A 17,990-nucleotide genomic window follows, 5' to 3' on the forward strand; every position below is an offset into this window, starting at 1 on the left:
AGCCGGTAAGGGACATACAGGACATACTGCTCCGCCTTTCATGTTTTCGCTGTCACATGATAAACTCACAGTTGCTGCTAATGCTGCTAATGGGTATCGTAGCTTCCCCGGCCCCGGCAAGTTTGAAGAAGGAAACATGGAGGACCACACATATTCAAAATCCAAATTTCAGGAACAGGAGTCTTCTTCTTTGCCCAGAAAAAGAAAAAGGATATTGAAAAGAGCAAGAGACCGGCTTTTTGAAGCGTGAAGGCTACCGTAGCTGTAATACGTACTTTGAACTGCGTGGCGCGAGAGAGTTGATTGCGATATATGATCTCAACGCTAGATGGGAAAAATTCCTACACATTAGACCTTTAAGCCCAGATGAGATGGCTTTCCGCTCATATCTCTAATCTCCCGTCTGCTTACTGCTCTTCTGTGGATGTTAATTAATTAATTAATTCATGTGGTGGGTTGTAGCCAGATAAATGTAACTAAGACACAGTAATCTGTCTTTGTCTTTAGCTGTTGTCTGGACAACCAGCGGTTGGATGTTGATGTAGATCAGTGTCAACAGTATGGATTGTCTTATTGAACGTTAAGACTAGGTCTGCAATAATGAGAGTTTAATTGGCATAATCTGATTATTTCCCCGGTTAATTGTTTGGTCTTAAAAAAACATCAGAAAGTAGTTAATCACAATGTCCTCGAACCCAAGGTTATGTCATCAAATGTCTTCATTTGACACAAAGCCAAAGATTTCCAATTTACTATAAACAAAGAAAACTGCAAACTGTTACATTTGAGAAGCTAGAGCCATCAAATGTTTGCACTGCAAACGGTTAATTGATGATCAAAATAGTAGTCGACTACGAATCCTAGCCGTTGTATATATGGTTATCATTGTATCGTGGCTATGAACCAATCAGATGGCTTGATTTGAGCTACCATTTGTATAAGCTCTGTTATCCCACAGGGGACACATGCAATTTATTTCAATCCTAGTTTTGTACGCTCTAGTTTTTATTGTGGAATACAGTATAATTATCTGGTTTTATTTTGTGGGTGTTCTCAATGTTTTTGTATTTGGCATAGGTTGATTAGTAATTTCCATGTTTTTTATGGAAGGATAAATTGAACCTTGAGCCTTGTGAAAGGTTGGAAGCAATATGTTACAGGCACATCTACTGTAATTGGGTTAAAGAGAGAGGATGTGGATTACTGGTTGGCTCCCATGTGGCTAAGATGAGATAGGCGGTTGCTTTATAGTTTCCTCACGTTGTATGGGAAGGAAGGTAGAGCTTGGAGAGCTTCACACGGTTACAACTTGCGCGTTTCACACCATCAGACAACTCAAGGGGGTGAATGATTATTTACACACTGAACCAATGCATATCTAGTAGGAAATGGCAATATGCATTAAACCACAAACTATCACATGTATATATGCAGCTTTATATGAAGATATTGATATACATTTATTGTGATGGCGCAGTTTCTGGATATAATCAATACTATTCAAGAAACTGTAGATAAAATAACCAGGTGGGAATGTCACTTTTTGGCTCATCCAATGAATAAATTATCTGATAAATCAAAGTGCATTGATGCCAAAATCTTTTACATTCATTTGCATCGTCTGCAATGATCAAATACAACCAGATACATTAAAGGGATGGCTACTGCAGTATTAACAGTGTGGAAAATGTATAATAAGATCTAAGATTGCATAATAAACACTTGGTCATGTTTTGCATTTACTAAATTCTCATTATGTCAGCATATAAGGGGGAAACTTTTGAAATCAGTGAAATGAATAGGGTCTCTTAGGATACTATGGTGCTGTTTATTCAGCAGTACAGTATTAAACAACTGGTACAATGCTAGCAAAACACAATGATGCTTGTATTTTATAAAACATATCCATTATAAATATCAGTGCTAGAAACTAAGTCAAACCAAGAAGTAGAAAGAGGGGGGGAAAAGAGCATTTTATAAGAGAAATACAGAGCGGCCCAGAAAGGATTTGGTGATGTGGTTTGAAGGATTATAGAAACCGGTTGGCTGGTTGAATGAGATGGCCTTTAAAGTTTAAATGCCAACTCACGTGTCCCTCCTTCATTCAGTAGCCATGCTTCACACTCCACAACTGCCACAACTCCATATTATGGCCCAAATGGTATTGACAGTGGCTTCTTAACTCCCCTCCTTTTTTAGAGATTATATTTTCAGGAGATGTCAGTAGGAATACTACAGAAATGAAAACGAGCTGCTAGGCCTTCATAGTAAACACATGCACTAATGAAACATGAAATTGTAGTTGCTTGTAGTTTTTGGTGATGGTATTTGAATATAAAGTTTTTAGACTAAATCTGATTCTTCAATTTCTGATTGTTCCTCTTTTTTTTCCCTTCTTCATTCTCCTCAAAATTCTCCAGAAAATGAGTCAGGAGTTTGAAATTAAGCGTCTGTCATTGGAGGAGCAGCGTGATCGCCTTCAGCAGCAACTCGACAACTTGAAAGAGGAGCTCTCGGCCAAGCTCAATATGGCCAATCAGGAGGTACGAAACGTCACGTCAACTCTACTCAGAGTCCTAAAACGTAAAAAAAAAAATCTGATGCTGTATTAACCCCTCTGTTGATCCCTTTAGGTGTCCCACTTCCAGGAGCTGGTGAGAGAGGGGGAGCAGAACATGAGTTCAGCTCAGGCACAGATCAGCTGTCAGAGGGAAACTCAGGAGAAACTCAAGACAGAACTGGACGCTACTCGAGCCCGGGTCCGAGAGACCAGCAACCTGCTAACTGACCTACAGGTGAAGGAAATACTGAGGATAAAACCAAGAGGATTTAGAGTTTAGCAGTACCGTAATACAGGTTTTACTTTACAGGTTCATAAATTCCTGGTACATTTTCTGGAAATAACTTCGTCATTTGTCACCAATTATAGGAAAAATGGTAATTTGCTTTTACCGCAAGAAAAGATTCATCCATTATTTACTTATTATTGGAAACTTTACTCTCAATATACTGCAGGTGAAATTGTATTCTCGCCAGTAGACAGATTTCACATTTTTGCATGTTTAGCTGAAAGACTATCTTAATTAATTGGAAGAGTAACAATTGAACTGTACTTTATAATTAGTATGTTTGATGTTGTCACGGACCAATACAATAAAGTGTTAACAAAAAGTTATATTCGAAAATATATTTAGTGTAGCTTTTATGTGTTGGTGTTAGGTATATGGCTGTCGAATAAGACAACGTATTGCTGCTTGTCTTTGACAGATGGCACTGCTATTAAAGACGGTGCCACTTAAAACCTCCCAAATGAAGGTGTCACAGGAGTATTTTCTCAGATGTTTGGATCTAGAGAAATCGGCAAAAAGGTTACGTTTTAGTTGAGAACGCTCTAGGTGTGACCTTAATTGCTCTAATGTGTATAATTTTCTTGTTCCCTGCCAGTGTGATGAGCAAACTGCAGGAGTCCAGCTGGTCAGCGTTGACCATGGTTATGACCCATCCCAATCGTGGTTTTCGTTTTATAGTATAATAAAGAGTCTACAGTAGCCCTAAATATGAGTCTCTAAGAAGCTATTAACCTGCAGAGTCACTTACATTTCACATTGACACTCAACCTGTCAGTCAGTAATTTGCTTCGTTGCCTAGTTTGCACCATTGGCCCAGGGGGACTACAGCTGGAAATTTAGGGGGACTGTCCGCGACATTATAAACCAATAAACTAAACTAGCGAGTCAATGTGACAGCACTGTTAGTCACTACAACTATCAGCCACTCAGTCGTCAATCAAACAAACCTCAACCTCGTGGAGTTTGCTGATGTGTTTGCAGAAAAATCTAAGTGTAACTAGTTCTTCCGAAGTTTCAGCAAAAGAGGGAGGGATTTTGAAAGAAAAAGGAATGATGGATGGCGAGATGGGATTGGGGGGGGAGAACATTTTGTAAGCGGGAAATGAGATTTAACTCGAGAAATAAGTGCATTACTGAAGGCCAGCTGTGAAATAATGATGATGAGGCTATTTTGGTAAAGTGGTCCTGTGCTTGAAAAGAGCCCTGCTGGTATGGAGAGACAAGAGGACAGGAAGAGTGTGGGTGAGTTAGAGAGAGACAGGGAAAGAGACTTTTTTGTTTTTTTTTAAATAAATATTAATAGAGGATAATGTTGGGAAAATTGAATCGTTGCAAAATAATTAACTGATACAGCAAAAGTGGTTGAAATGTAAATAGGAAAGCATATGAATTGAATGTAACGCTGTCTATAACACAAACATGCACAAAGATGAAGTTAAAATATAAATGAGTGAAACAAGTCACAGCTGGTGGAAACTCGCACGTAAAATCAGTGAATAGAAAATGCCTAATAAAAGACAGAAAGAGGGATGATAAAAGAGATGGAGAGACTGAATGGGGAGGGATAATTACATGAAATTGCAGAGTGGTGCTCCTTGCTTTCCCACCAGAGCTCGGCATCTATAAAAAGAGAGGATTTGGACTGTTAAAAAAAAAAAGGCCAGCCTCACACAGGATTGCATCTTGTGTTCACACTGAGCTCATTGCAGGAGAGACACAAGAACTGAGACAGCCGGGCCCTGTGACTGTAGATCAGCTGTTTAGCAGGGTCGGAACCCGTGAGTAGCTCATTACTTTTATAAAAGGTCAGAAAAAGTTCAGTGAAAATTATTTTTTAGGCATTTTAAGGGCTTTATTTGACAGGACAGCCGAAGACATGAAAGGGGAGAGAGGGGGATTGACATGCAGCAACGGACCGCAGGTCGGAGTCAAACCTGCGGCCCGCTGCGTCGAGGCGTAAACCTCTATATATGGGCGCCCGCTCTACCAACTGAGCTATCCGGGCGCCCGACTTTGGTCAGTTTTTAGTATAAAAATGTACAGATTATTTTCCACAAAACATATTGTGACTATTTTGTGCTAAGATAACCCAGTACTGATTGTTAGAAAAATTTATATTTGGTTGGTAAATTTAATAAAATGGATACAAATGAATACAAGAAATGATGCAATATACAGTATATGCTGTGTTGAAATGTTGAGCTTTACTAATGTCATATTATTTACAGTATTTTTATTTTAGTATTCTTACTTTAAGCACTGGTGGTAAGTAACTTGAGTACTGTACTGCCAAGTACAAATTAGAGGTACTTTTACTCCACTACAATTTGGGGGAAATATTAATGGAAATATTGTACTGTTTTATCATTATTATTAAAAAGCAAAGATGAGAGAAATGTGCAAAATATGAATGTAAATAAAGCAGAATTTTAGTTTAATCTTCTCTCTCAATAATCATCTCACAACCCTTTAGATTTTCTCAACCTCCAGGTTGGAAACTCCTGGACTAAACTTCCTAACTGTACACAAAGTAAAAGTAGTTCCACCTTGACCAGCTACAACAGTAAAATGCTATTTTTTGCCTTCAAAAATATTATTTATTTACATGTCTCAATCATGATACATGTCACAGTACAATGTAATAAAAAGTATTAGGATCAAATTGCAGGGCTCAGTTACAGTGAAAGGAGACCCATCTCCACTGAGTGTTCTTGTTTGTCTGAAATGCTGATGACACCATGAGTCACTTTCTCTGAGAGAGTCAGCCCAATATGGACCCAAATTTGGCTTAAAAAGCATCTCCATCACTATAAATATCCAAACCCCCAGATTAACCCCTGGAGCAGCCCTTAAACTAAGTTAAAACAATGAAGAAAAGCAACAAATGGGAATTTTGGCTCCATTCCTATCACAGACCCCCCCCCCCACACACACACACACACACACACACATAATTTATTTGCACCCCAGTGATGACCAATATCACAGAACATATTTAGGTTAATTGAAATGGAAAATGTCTTCTTAAAAACATAATTTCTGGGATCTAAACATTTGAGTCTGGATTTAACCACTCAAGCACTTTACCTTGAAGCCGAACAGAGAAGCTTTTAGGTCTTTTTAATGAACAACTCAGCAGTTAAACCCTGGAGCCTCTTCAGCAGCAGGAAACGGCTGACCCGGTCAAGTTTAGTTTCTGCCTCGGAACCAGCGCATTATAAATGCCCTGTAGCCGTGGCATTATAAATAGATGTGGAGGTGGGCATTATGAGTCATCCAATGTTCAGCTATTGAAATGCTGCATCTGGTTAGAGAGAGCAATTTAGGAAGATGTATTTACTTTAAAGCTTCACATTGTTGTTATAAATGATTCAGCACTCTTTCACCAAGTGTCAATCACTTCGGCACTTTATTGGAACAGGGATTATAGCAGGCATTTTAATTACATACAGTATCACCAATTTTAACCTTAGGCCTTTATTCCAACTTAAATTGTTGCTTGAAATATATAAAGTATTTAAAGGTCCTATGACATGCTGCTTTTTGGATGCTTTTATATAGGCCTTAGTGGTCCCCTAATACTATATCTGAAGTCTCTTTCCCGAAATTCAGCTTTGGTGCAGAATTACAACCACTAGAGCCAGTCCCACAATGAGCTTTCCTTTGGATGTGCCATTTCTGTGTCTGTAGCTTTAAATGCTATTGAGGAGGAGGGGGGGGGCAAGGTGGAAGTTGGGGGTGTGGCCTTGACCAACTGCCATGCTCATGATGTCTCTCTCTTTCTCATGGGCGGGCCAAATTCTCTGGGTGGGCAAAGCAGAGAAAGGGGAAGTAACCTTCCTCCTTATGACATCATAAGGAGCAAGATTCCAGATTGGCCCATCTGAGCTTTCATTTTCTCAAAGGCAGAGCAGGATACCCAGGGCTCGGTTTACACCTATCACCAGTTCTAGCCACTGGGGGACCATAGGCAGGCTGGGGGAACTCATATTAATGTTAAAAAAAACCTCATAAAGCGACATTTTCATGCCATGGGACCTTTAGTAATTATTACCTTTTTATAAACTCTTACATATTGGGGTGTTAAGGCTAACCTGTTTGTGTTTGAAGGAGGAGATCGAGACCCAGAGACAGCAGCATGATGCCAGAGTGATGTCCATCAGAACAGAAGAGAAGCAGAAGATGGACAAGATGGCCGATGACTTGGACCAGAAATGGAGAGATGCACTGCGGTAAAAAATAAATAAAAATAAAACTTTCCTCCATATGTGTTACACTCTTTGTCAGCCTGTCAGTCTCAGTTTCTCGAGTTTTGCTCTTCCCATTTGTTTTCTCATTCATCTGTCATCTCTCGCCCCCTCTGTCTCACAATCACACTAGTTATTTGCATAACAAGTCCACTTGTTTTGCCAAAGCACTCCTGGCTATAATAAGAATTGGAAATGAACACAACTGGAAGCAAGCTTATACTGTAGAAGCATCCAATATTTACTGTACAGATTACGGCTGAACGATTAATTGCATTTGCAGTAATATGTTAAAACGTGATTTCCTAATTGCAAATGCTGCGATTTGGCAAATCAGTCTGCACTCCGCAGAGAAAGCATCAACTTGGCACACTAACGCTACACCGTACCATGAGCTGATTTCTGTCATTCAAACAACTCTGAGTTGTAGTTTAAAACTTTTACAGCCATTTTAATAAAATGAAGGGTTTTATTTGGGCTTGAGTCCATACATGCAGTTAATGGATACAGGCACGCAGAACTGAAGGCTCGTTTAGCAACGATTAGCTCTGATTAGCGGTTAGTTCCAGTTAGCTAGTTCCGTTATAAAGATATGGAGTGAAGGAGACTACCGCGGAGAGGGGTAACAACCAGACTCTGATAAATGACGTTCGGGGAGCTTTCACAGCAGCGTGGCTGCGTTGTTTCAACGGTTTTATTAGTACAGTTAATCCCACCGCAAGAACACCAGCAGCATGCTAGGCTACTAGTAACGTAATGATAGCCTCTCTGAGCAAGTGCAACGTTGACGCTGTCATGGCAACTTCACGAGGGGGAGGGGCTGGAGGCAGCTCCTCTGTGTGCGCTGTAAAAAAATACACCGTTGTATATATGTATATGTATATTTTACTTATTTAACTGTCTAGTAAAGTTCAAAGACAGTGTTTAAAAAGTGCAATCAATTAAATAATCTAAATACTACTAAGTGTGGTAAAGCCACATATTTGTTTTTATATTTCTGCAATCTGCACTTTAGTTTGTGTGATTTGTTTCTGACTTTCATAAGAATGTTTACACTAGGCTTGGTCAGTGCTCAATATACTACTGTGATTGAAGTAGTTATAAAGATGTATAAAATAATAAAAGATGTTATGGTCATATAAATTCATGCATCACCTAATTTCATCATCACATACAGGCTTGGCCTCCAGGAAAGAACAGTTTGTTTAATCTATCTAATCTTGTGTTCATACTATACAATGATTTATTGCTTGTCTTTGTTGAATAATACAGAAGACAAAGAGCTTAAAAAATAATCGCATATTAAATCGCGATCGCAATATTGGTGAAAAAAAACGCAATTAGATTATTTTCCAAAATCGTTCAGCCCTAGTACAGATCTCCTTCAAAAGGATAAAATGAGCACAAATGCAATAAAATGTAATTATTTTTTGTTTTACCAAACTCTGCCTGCCTCTCCGTAGGGAGGAGGTGCGTTTATTGAAGGAGGAGTTGAGCGAGGAGTATGAAGCAGATAAACAGGCGGCGCTGACTCAGATCTCCCAGCAGAAAGAACTGGAGATGATGGCGGCAAGAGAGGGCTGGCAGAGGAAGGTGGAAGACCTGCTGGAACAGGTAAAACACATGCACAGCACTGTATCCATATTGCAAAAGCTGCAACATAGGGAGCACACGCACGTCATGCTGCGACCAGCACAGCTTGCTGCATCACACACCTGGCACTGGGCCAGTGCACAGTCTGTTACGTGCACATACAGTATAGTTATCATTATTTAGCATTTACTTCAGAATTTCTGTCTTTTGTTGAGGAAAAGCCTTTGAAATCTATCTTTTCCCCAGTGGTGGAAGAAGTATTCAGATCCTTTACTTAAGTAAAAGTACTAATACCACACTGTAAAAAAATACTCTAACAAATAAAAGTCCTGCATTGAAAATGTTACTCAAGTAAAAGTATGTATGCATCATCAGGAAAATGTACTTAAAGTACTAAAAGTATTCAATGCAGAAAATCCTCACATTTTAGAAACTGGAAACGATCAAAACAGTTCTGTCAATCAACTACGTGTTTAATCATTTCAGCTGTACTTGGAGCCCTGTATATTGTTGGATAGTTTAATTTATTATAAAACCTTGTATTTTATAAACTAACTACAAGTTTTATGTGCAAAAATCTGTATAGTAAGTATAGTAATTTAAGATGTCAGATTAATGTAGTGGAGTAAAAGAGAAAAAAGAGATATGAAAAGTCACCCACATTTGTACTTAAGTACAGTATTTCGGTAACTTACATTCCACCACTGCTTTTTCCTTTGATAGAAATAGGGGACACCCACAGCCCTGACCTTTACCCCTCAACCCAGTTTGGGAATCACTTGATTGACAGCTCCACTCGACGTTAAAGCCTGGAGCAAAGATTGTCCGTCCGAGGAGTGATACAACTCCATCTCACACACACACACACACACACACACACACACACACACACACACACACACACACACACAAAATCTTGCAGGCTTTGCTGCCTCTGACTGCCTGTGAAGGAGATGTACAGTGATGCCATAAACAACCACTTCACCTGCTTTACAAATCGCATAATTCCCGCAACAACAATAAATCGGCCTGTAGAAGACTAAAGGATTAAACTTCTCTTCCTGTACTATTTTTGTCTCAATTTCTCTGTTCTTCGCCTCGAGTGATGCAGAATAAAAAAAAAACATTCTTGTGTTTTTTTAATTAGTTTTTTCCCAAGCCCATGTCTCTCCTCATACACATGTATGCTGTATATACACATATAGTACATAGGCACTTTATACACATACTGTACACACACTTAAGAAGATTGTGTGTGTGTGTGTGTGTGTGTGTGTGTGTGTGTGTGTGTGTGTGTGTGGCATTTGAAATTAGTTCTCCTTATCCACCTACAATTGCTGGAGATTTTTTGAATGGGAGTGAAAGAGGAAATAAGCAGAGGCTGCTCAGGTCAGAATTAAAGCTCTGCAGCAACAGAGAACCGTTTGAGGCTGAGTTTCAAACTCAGACACTTGTCTCCTTATTCTCATGTACCCATCCGTGCTGAGCATACTGCCTCTGGCGAATTCTGAGCCCAGCTGAGTCACAACTGAAACCTGAAAGAGGCTCGTCCTGATTTTACCAAGACGCCGATGGCCTCAGATAAACATTTTCTGACAAGCTAGAGCCAGCAACCACCAATGCCAGCTTGGCAACTTTTCGGACGCCCTCGACACCCCAATACGTAACAAAAGCAGCTTACGGTAAAACAATACAATGTAAAAGGAACTGCCTGACTTTGTGTGTAAAACAACAAAAAAAGAGCATTTCAGTCACACAAGAGAAACCTGTGTTTTGAGGGCAAAGCCCATGTATCTGTGTTAGCTGTGTGATGGACCAGTGGTCTGGCCACGGTAGTGGATAGCGATAAATCTGCAGAACATTTTTAGAAAACAGAAAAATATTTCCCTCCATAGTTTTCCAATGCCATCAGTTCAAAACCCAAAAGTCATAGATTTGCAATCACATAAAACAAGAAAACTCAGAAGGCTGTTAAAGCTCTAGCTATGACAATAACATTTTGAAGACTGGACAGGGAGGAGGAGGCGGGCCTATATTCAATTAAAGCTATAGTGCGTAGTTTCTGTCGCCTCCATGAGGAATTCTAAGTAATGACAACAAAACTGTCGGTGCGTCCACATGATACAAGCCTTCCGTGATCGCGCACGTACCCTCACCCCTCCTCCACACAGTTGCTAGTAGCCTAGGAGGACACGGAGGATTAAAAAAACATGATGGACTCTTCAGAAGAGGTAATCTTCACACGAGCTTCTGCGCGGGAAAGTCACCGGACGACACAATCTTCTGAACGTAGTCATACTGAGAAATACAGAGAGAGTTGTGTGGAGCTGATAGTCTTAATTAGCTTTGTAGCAACTCATTTGGCAATGCCTCGAATGTAACAGACGATTATTAATATCAAAAAGTTACGCACTAAGCTTTAAACTTGAAATATAATTTCATAAAGGCTTCTATAGTGAGGCTATCTGAATCTGCTGCTTTAGTTTTGGTAACCGCATAAATGTGAATCACAGTACAAAGTGCTGCATTTCAAACTGATCAAGCAGAGTGGCTGAAAATAAACATCAAACAATGTCACAGACCAAATACCTAAGGAGCTTACACCTCTGTGTGTGTGTGTGTGTGTGTGTGTGTGTGTGTGTGTGTCTGTGTGTCTGTGTCTGCATCTGTAATGTCTGTGTTTCATCTCATCAAAGGGCTTTTGGTGAATTGTGCTTTTGTTTCTACTTTGTGGTAATTTTAGCTACATGAAGACACAGCCCTCTGAGTTATAGAGATAATTGGTAAATACATTAATTTGTGTGTATGCATAGGAGTATACTGTACTACACACCATTTTCATCTAACACTCAGCAAGAAAAAGAAACTAATAAACCAAAATGTTGAACAATTCCTGTAAAGGCAACAAACATCAAACATAGTTGGAAAAACATTTTTATGCAAATTAAAATAAATAAATAATGTAATTCAGTAAATAGTAAAATAATACATCAAGGAGTTAAAAGTATTATATAGCCACATATACAGTATATGATGCAAATAAGTAAATATAGCAAAAAATATTAACAAGTCAGTAATCATAAATAAGAATTAATTAGATACAATTGTATAATCAACTAATCAACCATTTTTTTTAAATGCCACAAATTCTCTGGACTTTATTTTGTAAATGTAATATCTTTGGACTGCTGGTTGGACTAAATATGTTTCACTATACTTTGCCATGACTTATTTTCTGACATTTTATGGATAAAACAATAATCACAATCGATAACAAAACTAATCCTCAGCTGCAGCCCTATAATAATGCTCTTATTACTAGTATACTTTGTGCGTATACCTCATGCATCACTTCACATTTTAAACGTCAAGCTGCTGTTACTGTTCACACATGACCCATGATTGAAACTAGCAGCTGTCAAAGTGACAACTCTTGTATAATGGCTGTTCTAGCTATATTTAAATAATTCATAGAGGCACTGCTATACAGCAGATTCTCAAATAGCCTCAACCACACAGAGAACCAGGCTTTTATTTTGAAATATTAGACACATTTTGTTTTTGTATATTTTATCACATGTCAGGGAAGCGTTACACACACGCTGCGGAGCGGAGGAGGGTCTGGCTAGTCCTCACAGAATTCTGGGATGGGAGAAAAACGTGCTCTGGTTTATTGGCATTTCTTTAAACCAATCGCAATCGTCATGGGTGGCTAAGCTCTGCACGGAGCCGCTTTAAAATAGTCATGCGAGGGAAAACTCAGATTTGACAGATAGTCTAGCTGTCTGGGTTTACCCTGCAGAGATCTGAGTAGGAGTCAGCCATAGTCCTCATAAATCCACCGGAGTTTAACACAAAGAAAGCGGAAGGAAACGGACATCGGGAAAATACATGCATCCGGCGGAATTTCCTGCGGCACTGGAGCAATCCCGGAAGGGGAACGTCAAGTATATAGACTATTATAGGCCCCTACGCAACTTCTATGCAAGTCCCGCCCCAAGGAAGCAGCCCGATTGGTTGGGGTTAGGCATTGACCTCAACTAGTTAAGGTTAGGATAGCCGACTGGTCAGGGGATAGAACCTGAACAAATCGGGTTTGGTTACCTTGCGGGTCTTGTCTAGAAGTTGCGTGGGTTCCATATAGAGTGTGGATCGGGCCGCATTTTTCTGTCCGAGCCCGGCCTGTGTCCGACAGAGCAGTAACCAAACCCGGCCCGAGCCCGACAGGCATTAAGATATTAATGTCCGAGCCCGACACAGTTCAAAATCTTGTTTTTTTTCTCATACTAATGACACATGTACATTTGTTTGTGTGGAAAGCCCACTTTTATTAAGCAACTGTAGGAACGCATTCGGAAATGTCAACAGATGAGCGCATCAGCGCACACGGGGCAACAAGCGCACGTTAACGCAGGCGCGCACCTACATAATAAGCTTTTTTAAATTTAAAATGTTCAGTGCCTTATCGCGCTGATGTGACTGATCCCGACCTGAACCAAACATCATTTCTAAATATCTGTCCGAACCCGGCCCGGCCAGTACCCGACGGGCTCGGTTCGGGTATCCATCCTCTAGTTCCATAATAACGCGTCAGTGAAAGATCTCCCGTTTTTATTAGCTATTAATATGAACTTTAATGCTTCCACCATGTTAATCTGTTGTCTTTACAAATCCAAGTTAATATAAAACAACAGAGTCCCGTCATACCCGCTATTCAGGTGCCCTGAGTTTCTCTTTTTAACGGAAATACTGTTTTCATTCACTAATTAATTCCAATGGCAGCTAGTTTGCCTTTTTGGTTTTTCTCTACTGTACCTGATAAGTCTCTCTTCATCTGTGATTTCCTTAGGTGTCAGCATTGACTACAAGAAGTGTTTGAACACCCAAATTAATCCAAATTATTTTGACTTTTGAGATAAACAAGCCAAAAATGAAGCATGCCCCATCACAAATGTGGACTCTCGTGTCTGTCGTAAGCTGGTCAAACCAAGCATCAGCCTCCAGCATTTGATTGACACAGCAAAAGAGAAATGATTTACTGGATGTATTCCCTAACTGAGTTTTTTGTGTGTGTGGCTGGATGTGCCATCCTTATCTATAATTACTTCTTTTTCATTACAATATTTTCATTACAAGCCCCAGGCTGCTATTTGTGTGTGTTGGTATGTGTGCATGAGAGTGAGTTTAATTAAGACATCACGGGTTAGATGAATGCAACTGAAGGTTGTTAAGGTATTTCCACCTCGGTAATCTTGTATGTCCTGGTATTTTTCCGTAAATGTAAAAAATTATCCAATTTAACAGACACATAGAACATGGACACAGGAAGGGAGGATAAACTGTACAGGTCATACTTCTGTCTTTTTAAATCCATATCCAGTGTAGAACCCCACAAACTTCATCCCAGCCTGGCTCCTCATCCTCTCATTTTAAATCCATCTTACCTCGCAGTCACTATGTAGTACTCCTACAGCAAGAAATCCTGCCAGGGATTTATATGCCGGAGCTTGCGGAAGAGTGGCGTGTGGAGGGCCAGAGCCGTCAGTCTGGCCCCTAAAGGTTCCAATATCTTCTCAAAACAAAACTGTTTAGTGTGCAGTGTGATGGGGATTACGCTAGTTGGCTTTATGTTATTTGGTTCTGTGCGCTGTCGCTCGTTGTCTGACAAGCTGTCAGCTCTTTGAGATGAGTGGCGAAATCTCCCAACTACAGCTCTGTGTTTGGCTCATATCCATGTGTCGATACCACCACCAGTGAATAATTGTCAAAACAATCTGTAGAAAAGATTTTTTCACATGAGGATTAAAGAATGAATGAAAAGGCGCAGGTGGAAACACAAAGAGGGAGCGAAGATGTACTTAACGTTGACCTAATTAAATGTGTGCATTAATTAGAGTGAGTTGTTCATTTCCTGAAGACACATATTTCGTAAACGGCCGAAGCCATTTGCTCTAAAGAAGACATTGTATGTGATGTTGCTGCACAGAAACATTGTTTTTTTTGTTTAGTGTGTGGGCACACTGACCTGTCCACATTTGCTTTTATTACCTATACGTCTGTCCATTCCTTTACATACTTAGATTACTGTTTTGCCCTTCAGTATCAACATCTGTAACTAGTGTATATCTGCTTTTTTTTCTTCCAGATCTCTCTATTGAAACAGTCCCTAGAGCTGCAGTTGTCACAGTCCCAGTCAGCTCTCCAGCAGCTGCAGTCTCAGTTTAACCAGGAGAGGGAGCTGCTGAGCCAACAGCTGAAAGGTATGCTGGCCTATGCCGCTTTCCTCTTATGCTAGGTTTATGGTCACCGCGGTGTGAGCCATGAAATGCAAATCCAACATTAGGCTTCCCGACTCATTTTAAAAAAGGCAAGAAAAAGAGAGAGAGATTTGCACGAGCCAATGACAGTTTGTCCTGCCCCGGTTGTAAGCGACCCTGGAATTCACATTAAAATCGTCCCGTGTCCGACCCACCTCTCGACCTGGGTCGAGGACGTGAGCGAACACTTCCAAACACAAAGTCAACCCTGGTTGAGCTCTCAGTGTGAAATTGGTATAAGGGGGAACTGCAACTCCAAGCTGACAGCAACACTCAATCTTCCCTTAAGAGTTACATTCTTTAAGATTTTCGTTTAAGGAGAAATGGTCATTTGCAAGAGAGGAGTGGTTTAGGCACACACAGTGAGCTGTTAGATGAGGAGCTGCAGTCGACACGCTCTCATTGGGGTTTGTGCAAACCAGCAGAGCTCCCAACACCTCAGCGAGTGAATCAACGGGCGATGATACATTGCGATGTGTTGCAATGAGACAAAAATACAGGATTAGTTGAAATGGAAATGCTTTGTTTGTTTTGGTATTATGTGCTTTTACAACACATTTGAGCCATCACAAAGTGCATGATATCTTATCACATTCTGCTCAGCGACTGGAACAGATTGTCATGTCATCTGTCTTGTTAAACAGAATAGAAACCCGTCTGTTTTTAAAGATACTGTGAGGTATCACAGTCTACATGTGTAGGGCTCTTTTTGTGCGTGTTTGCAGAGTTGCAGAGAGAACATCAGAGGAGAGAGCATCGACTACAGGAGGCCCACTGCTGTGCCCTGAGCACCATGGAGGAGGCCAGACAACACCAGATAAGGGTAGGAGTTACAGACACACACACACACACACACACACACCCAAATACACACACACCAAGCATGTACAGAAGGTGTGCATTGTTTGGCTTGGGATTTGTCACATACACTGCATTCCTAAATCTAAAATTGAATCAAAATCAGATGCCAAAATCAACATATGCACTCGGCCAAGCACAGTGGAAGCACTGTTGCTGGGGATTAAATTTGCAATTTTGCAGTCGTTCACAGGGGCTTTTATCCCCCTGAGCTACCCAGGCACTGTCTTTAGTTCTGGCACCTTTTTAAAGAGATATTTTGCCGTTTTAAATCCAGCTCTGTGTCATGACAGTGTGGGCAGCGTGTTTTTAGATGAAGGGTGTTTGGCTCTCCTCCGTGGCACTCCTCTGCTCTTCCGTGCACTGACGCCACGAAGGGAAGCCAAACACCGTTCATCTTAACACACTGCCCACACTGCCAGGAGACAGAACTGGTTTAAGTGCAGTAGTCAGTGTTGCAATTTGGACTTTTTTCTCCAATTTAATCTGTAGCACATTATTTCTTTATGGTAGGTAAATATTGGTTGTGAGACTCTGAAACTACCAACACAATGCACACATTGACAGTCTACAGTAATATAGGGGAAAGCGTTTTAGTTCTAATATCAGTTTTAATTTAACGATCCTTCCATTCCTGCTGCAGAGAAAAATGGAGGTAAAAGATTCATGGAGCAATTAAATCAGCTGAGAACACTCTCAGCTGCTTGAAACAATGTGAAACAATTCATTAGGTTCATCTACTTTAATTTCACCCATTTCCTTGTTAAATGATATTGAAAATGAGCCAGGGTGGTAATGGCTTATTGTTGACTTTATGGTTGAATCATATAATTATATTGCAGGCAGAAACATTTGATGATTTCTTTTTACTGCCCCATTGAACAACATGATTGTAGTACTGTGTCTATGAAGAGGATGTGTCAGGTACATCTTTTAATGTTGGTTGGATCACATAATGCACCTTATGGAAATGTGACTGTTCAGTCGGTGTGATTTCATGCATGCTAAATAAAACAAACTGGGCCAGGTTTTTGCTGTTTAACCCAAGTTGGCAAGCAGGCCAATCTCCCAAAAACAGTTTGTGGATTCCTTTCCACAGGAAAAAGCATTAAAGGTCCTATGACATGCTGCTTTTGGATGCTTTTATATAGGCCGTAGTGTTCCCATAATACTGTATCTGAAGTCTCTTTTATATAGGCCGTAGTGTTCCCCTAATACTGTATCTGAAGTCTCTTTTATATAGACCTTAGTGGTCCCCTAATACTGTATCTGAAGTCTCTTTATATAGACCTTAGTGGTCCCCTAATACTGTATCTGAAGTCTCTTTATATAGACCTTAGTGGTCCCCTAATACTGTATCTGAAGTCTCTTTATATAGACCTTAGTGGTCCCCTAATACTGTATCTGAAGTCTCTTTTATATAGACCTTAGTGGTCCTCTAATACTGTATCTGAAGTCTCTTTTATATAGACCTTAGTGGTCTCCTAATACTGTATCGGAGGTCTCTTTATATAGACCTTAGTGGTCCCCTAATACTGTGTCGGAAGTCTCTTTATCAAAATTCAGCTTTGGTGCAGAATTACAGCCACTAGAGCCAGTCCCACAATGAGCTTTCCTTAGGATGTGCCATTTCTGTGTCTGTAGCTTTAAATGCTATTGAGGAGGAGAGAGGGGGGGGCAAGGTAGAGGGTGGGGGTGTGGCCTTGACCAACTGCCATGCTTCGCTTGTTTTCAAGCCATGATGTCTCTTTCTTTCTCATGGGCGGGCCAAATTCTCTGGGCGGGCAAAGCAGAGAAAGGGGAGGTAACCTTCCTCTTATGACCTCATAAGGAGAAGATTCCTGATTGGCCCATCTGAGCTTTCATTTTCTCAAAGGCAGAGCAGGATACCCAGGGCTCGGTTTACACCTGTCACCATTTCTAGCCACTGGGGGACCATAGGCAGACTGGGGGAACTCACATTAATGTTAAAAAATCTCATGAAGTGAAATTTTCATGCCATGGGACCTTTAATAATGCTTCTCTGAAAAAAATAACTTTTTTGTTTCAGCTTTTTTTTGTAATCTCAAACTGGAGATCCTAGTTCACGCTTGTTTTCTCCAACATTACACCACTGATTATATGGT

At 40.3% G+C, this 17,990-nt stretch overlaps 1 protein-coding gene across 6 annotated transcripts in view; it reads left to right on the top strand.

The window, feature by feature from the left end:
- zgc:85722 (uncharacterized protein LOC407982 homolog) overlaps positions 1 to 17,990 on the top strand; it is a 54,548-nt gene that overhangs the window by 23,425 nt on the left and 13,133 nt on the right. For 4 of the 6 annotated variants that reach the window (XM_031292124.2, XM_031292127.2, XM_031292128.2 and 1 more), the window contains 6 exons: positions 2,421 to 2,543; positions 2,634 to 2,795; positions 6,960 to 7,081; positions 8,560 to 8,710; positions 14,835 to 14,949; positions 15,708 to 15,829. In XM_031292124.2, coding sequence (XP_031147984.1) covers positions 2,421 to 2,543; positions 2,634 to 2,795; positions 6,960 to 7,081; positions 8,560 to 8,710; positions 14,835 to 14,949; positions 15,708 to 15,829 — 795 coding nt within the window. The remainder of the gene's footprint in view (positions 1 to 2,420; positions 2,544 to 2,633; positions 2,796 to 6,959; positions 7,082 to 8,559; positions 8,711 to 14,834; positions 14,950 to 15,707; positions 15,830 to 17,990) is intronic. The other 2 variants (XM_031292129.2, XM_031292125.2) reach the window with 1 other exon arrangement.

Source organism: Sander lucioperca, chromosome 24, assembly GCF_008315115.2.
Source record: "Sander lucioperca isolate FBNREF2018 chromosome 24, SLUC_FBN_1.2, whole genome shotgun sequence".
NCBI classification, from domain to species: domain Eukaryota; kingdom Metazoa; phylum Chordata; class Actinopteri; order Perciformes; family Percidae; genus Sander; species Sander lucioperca.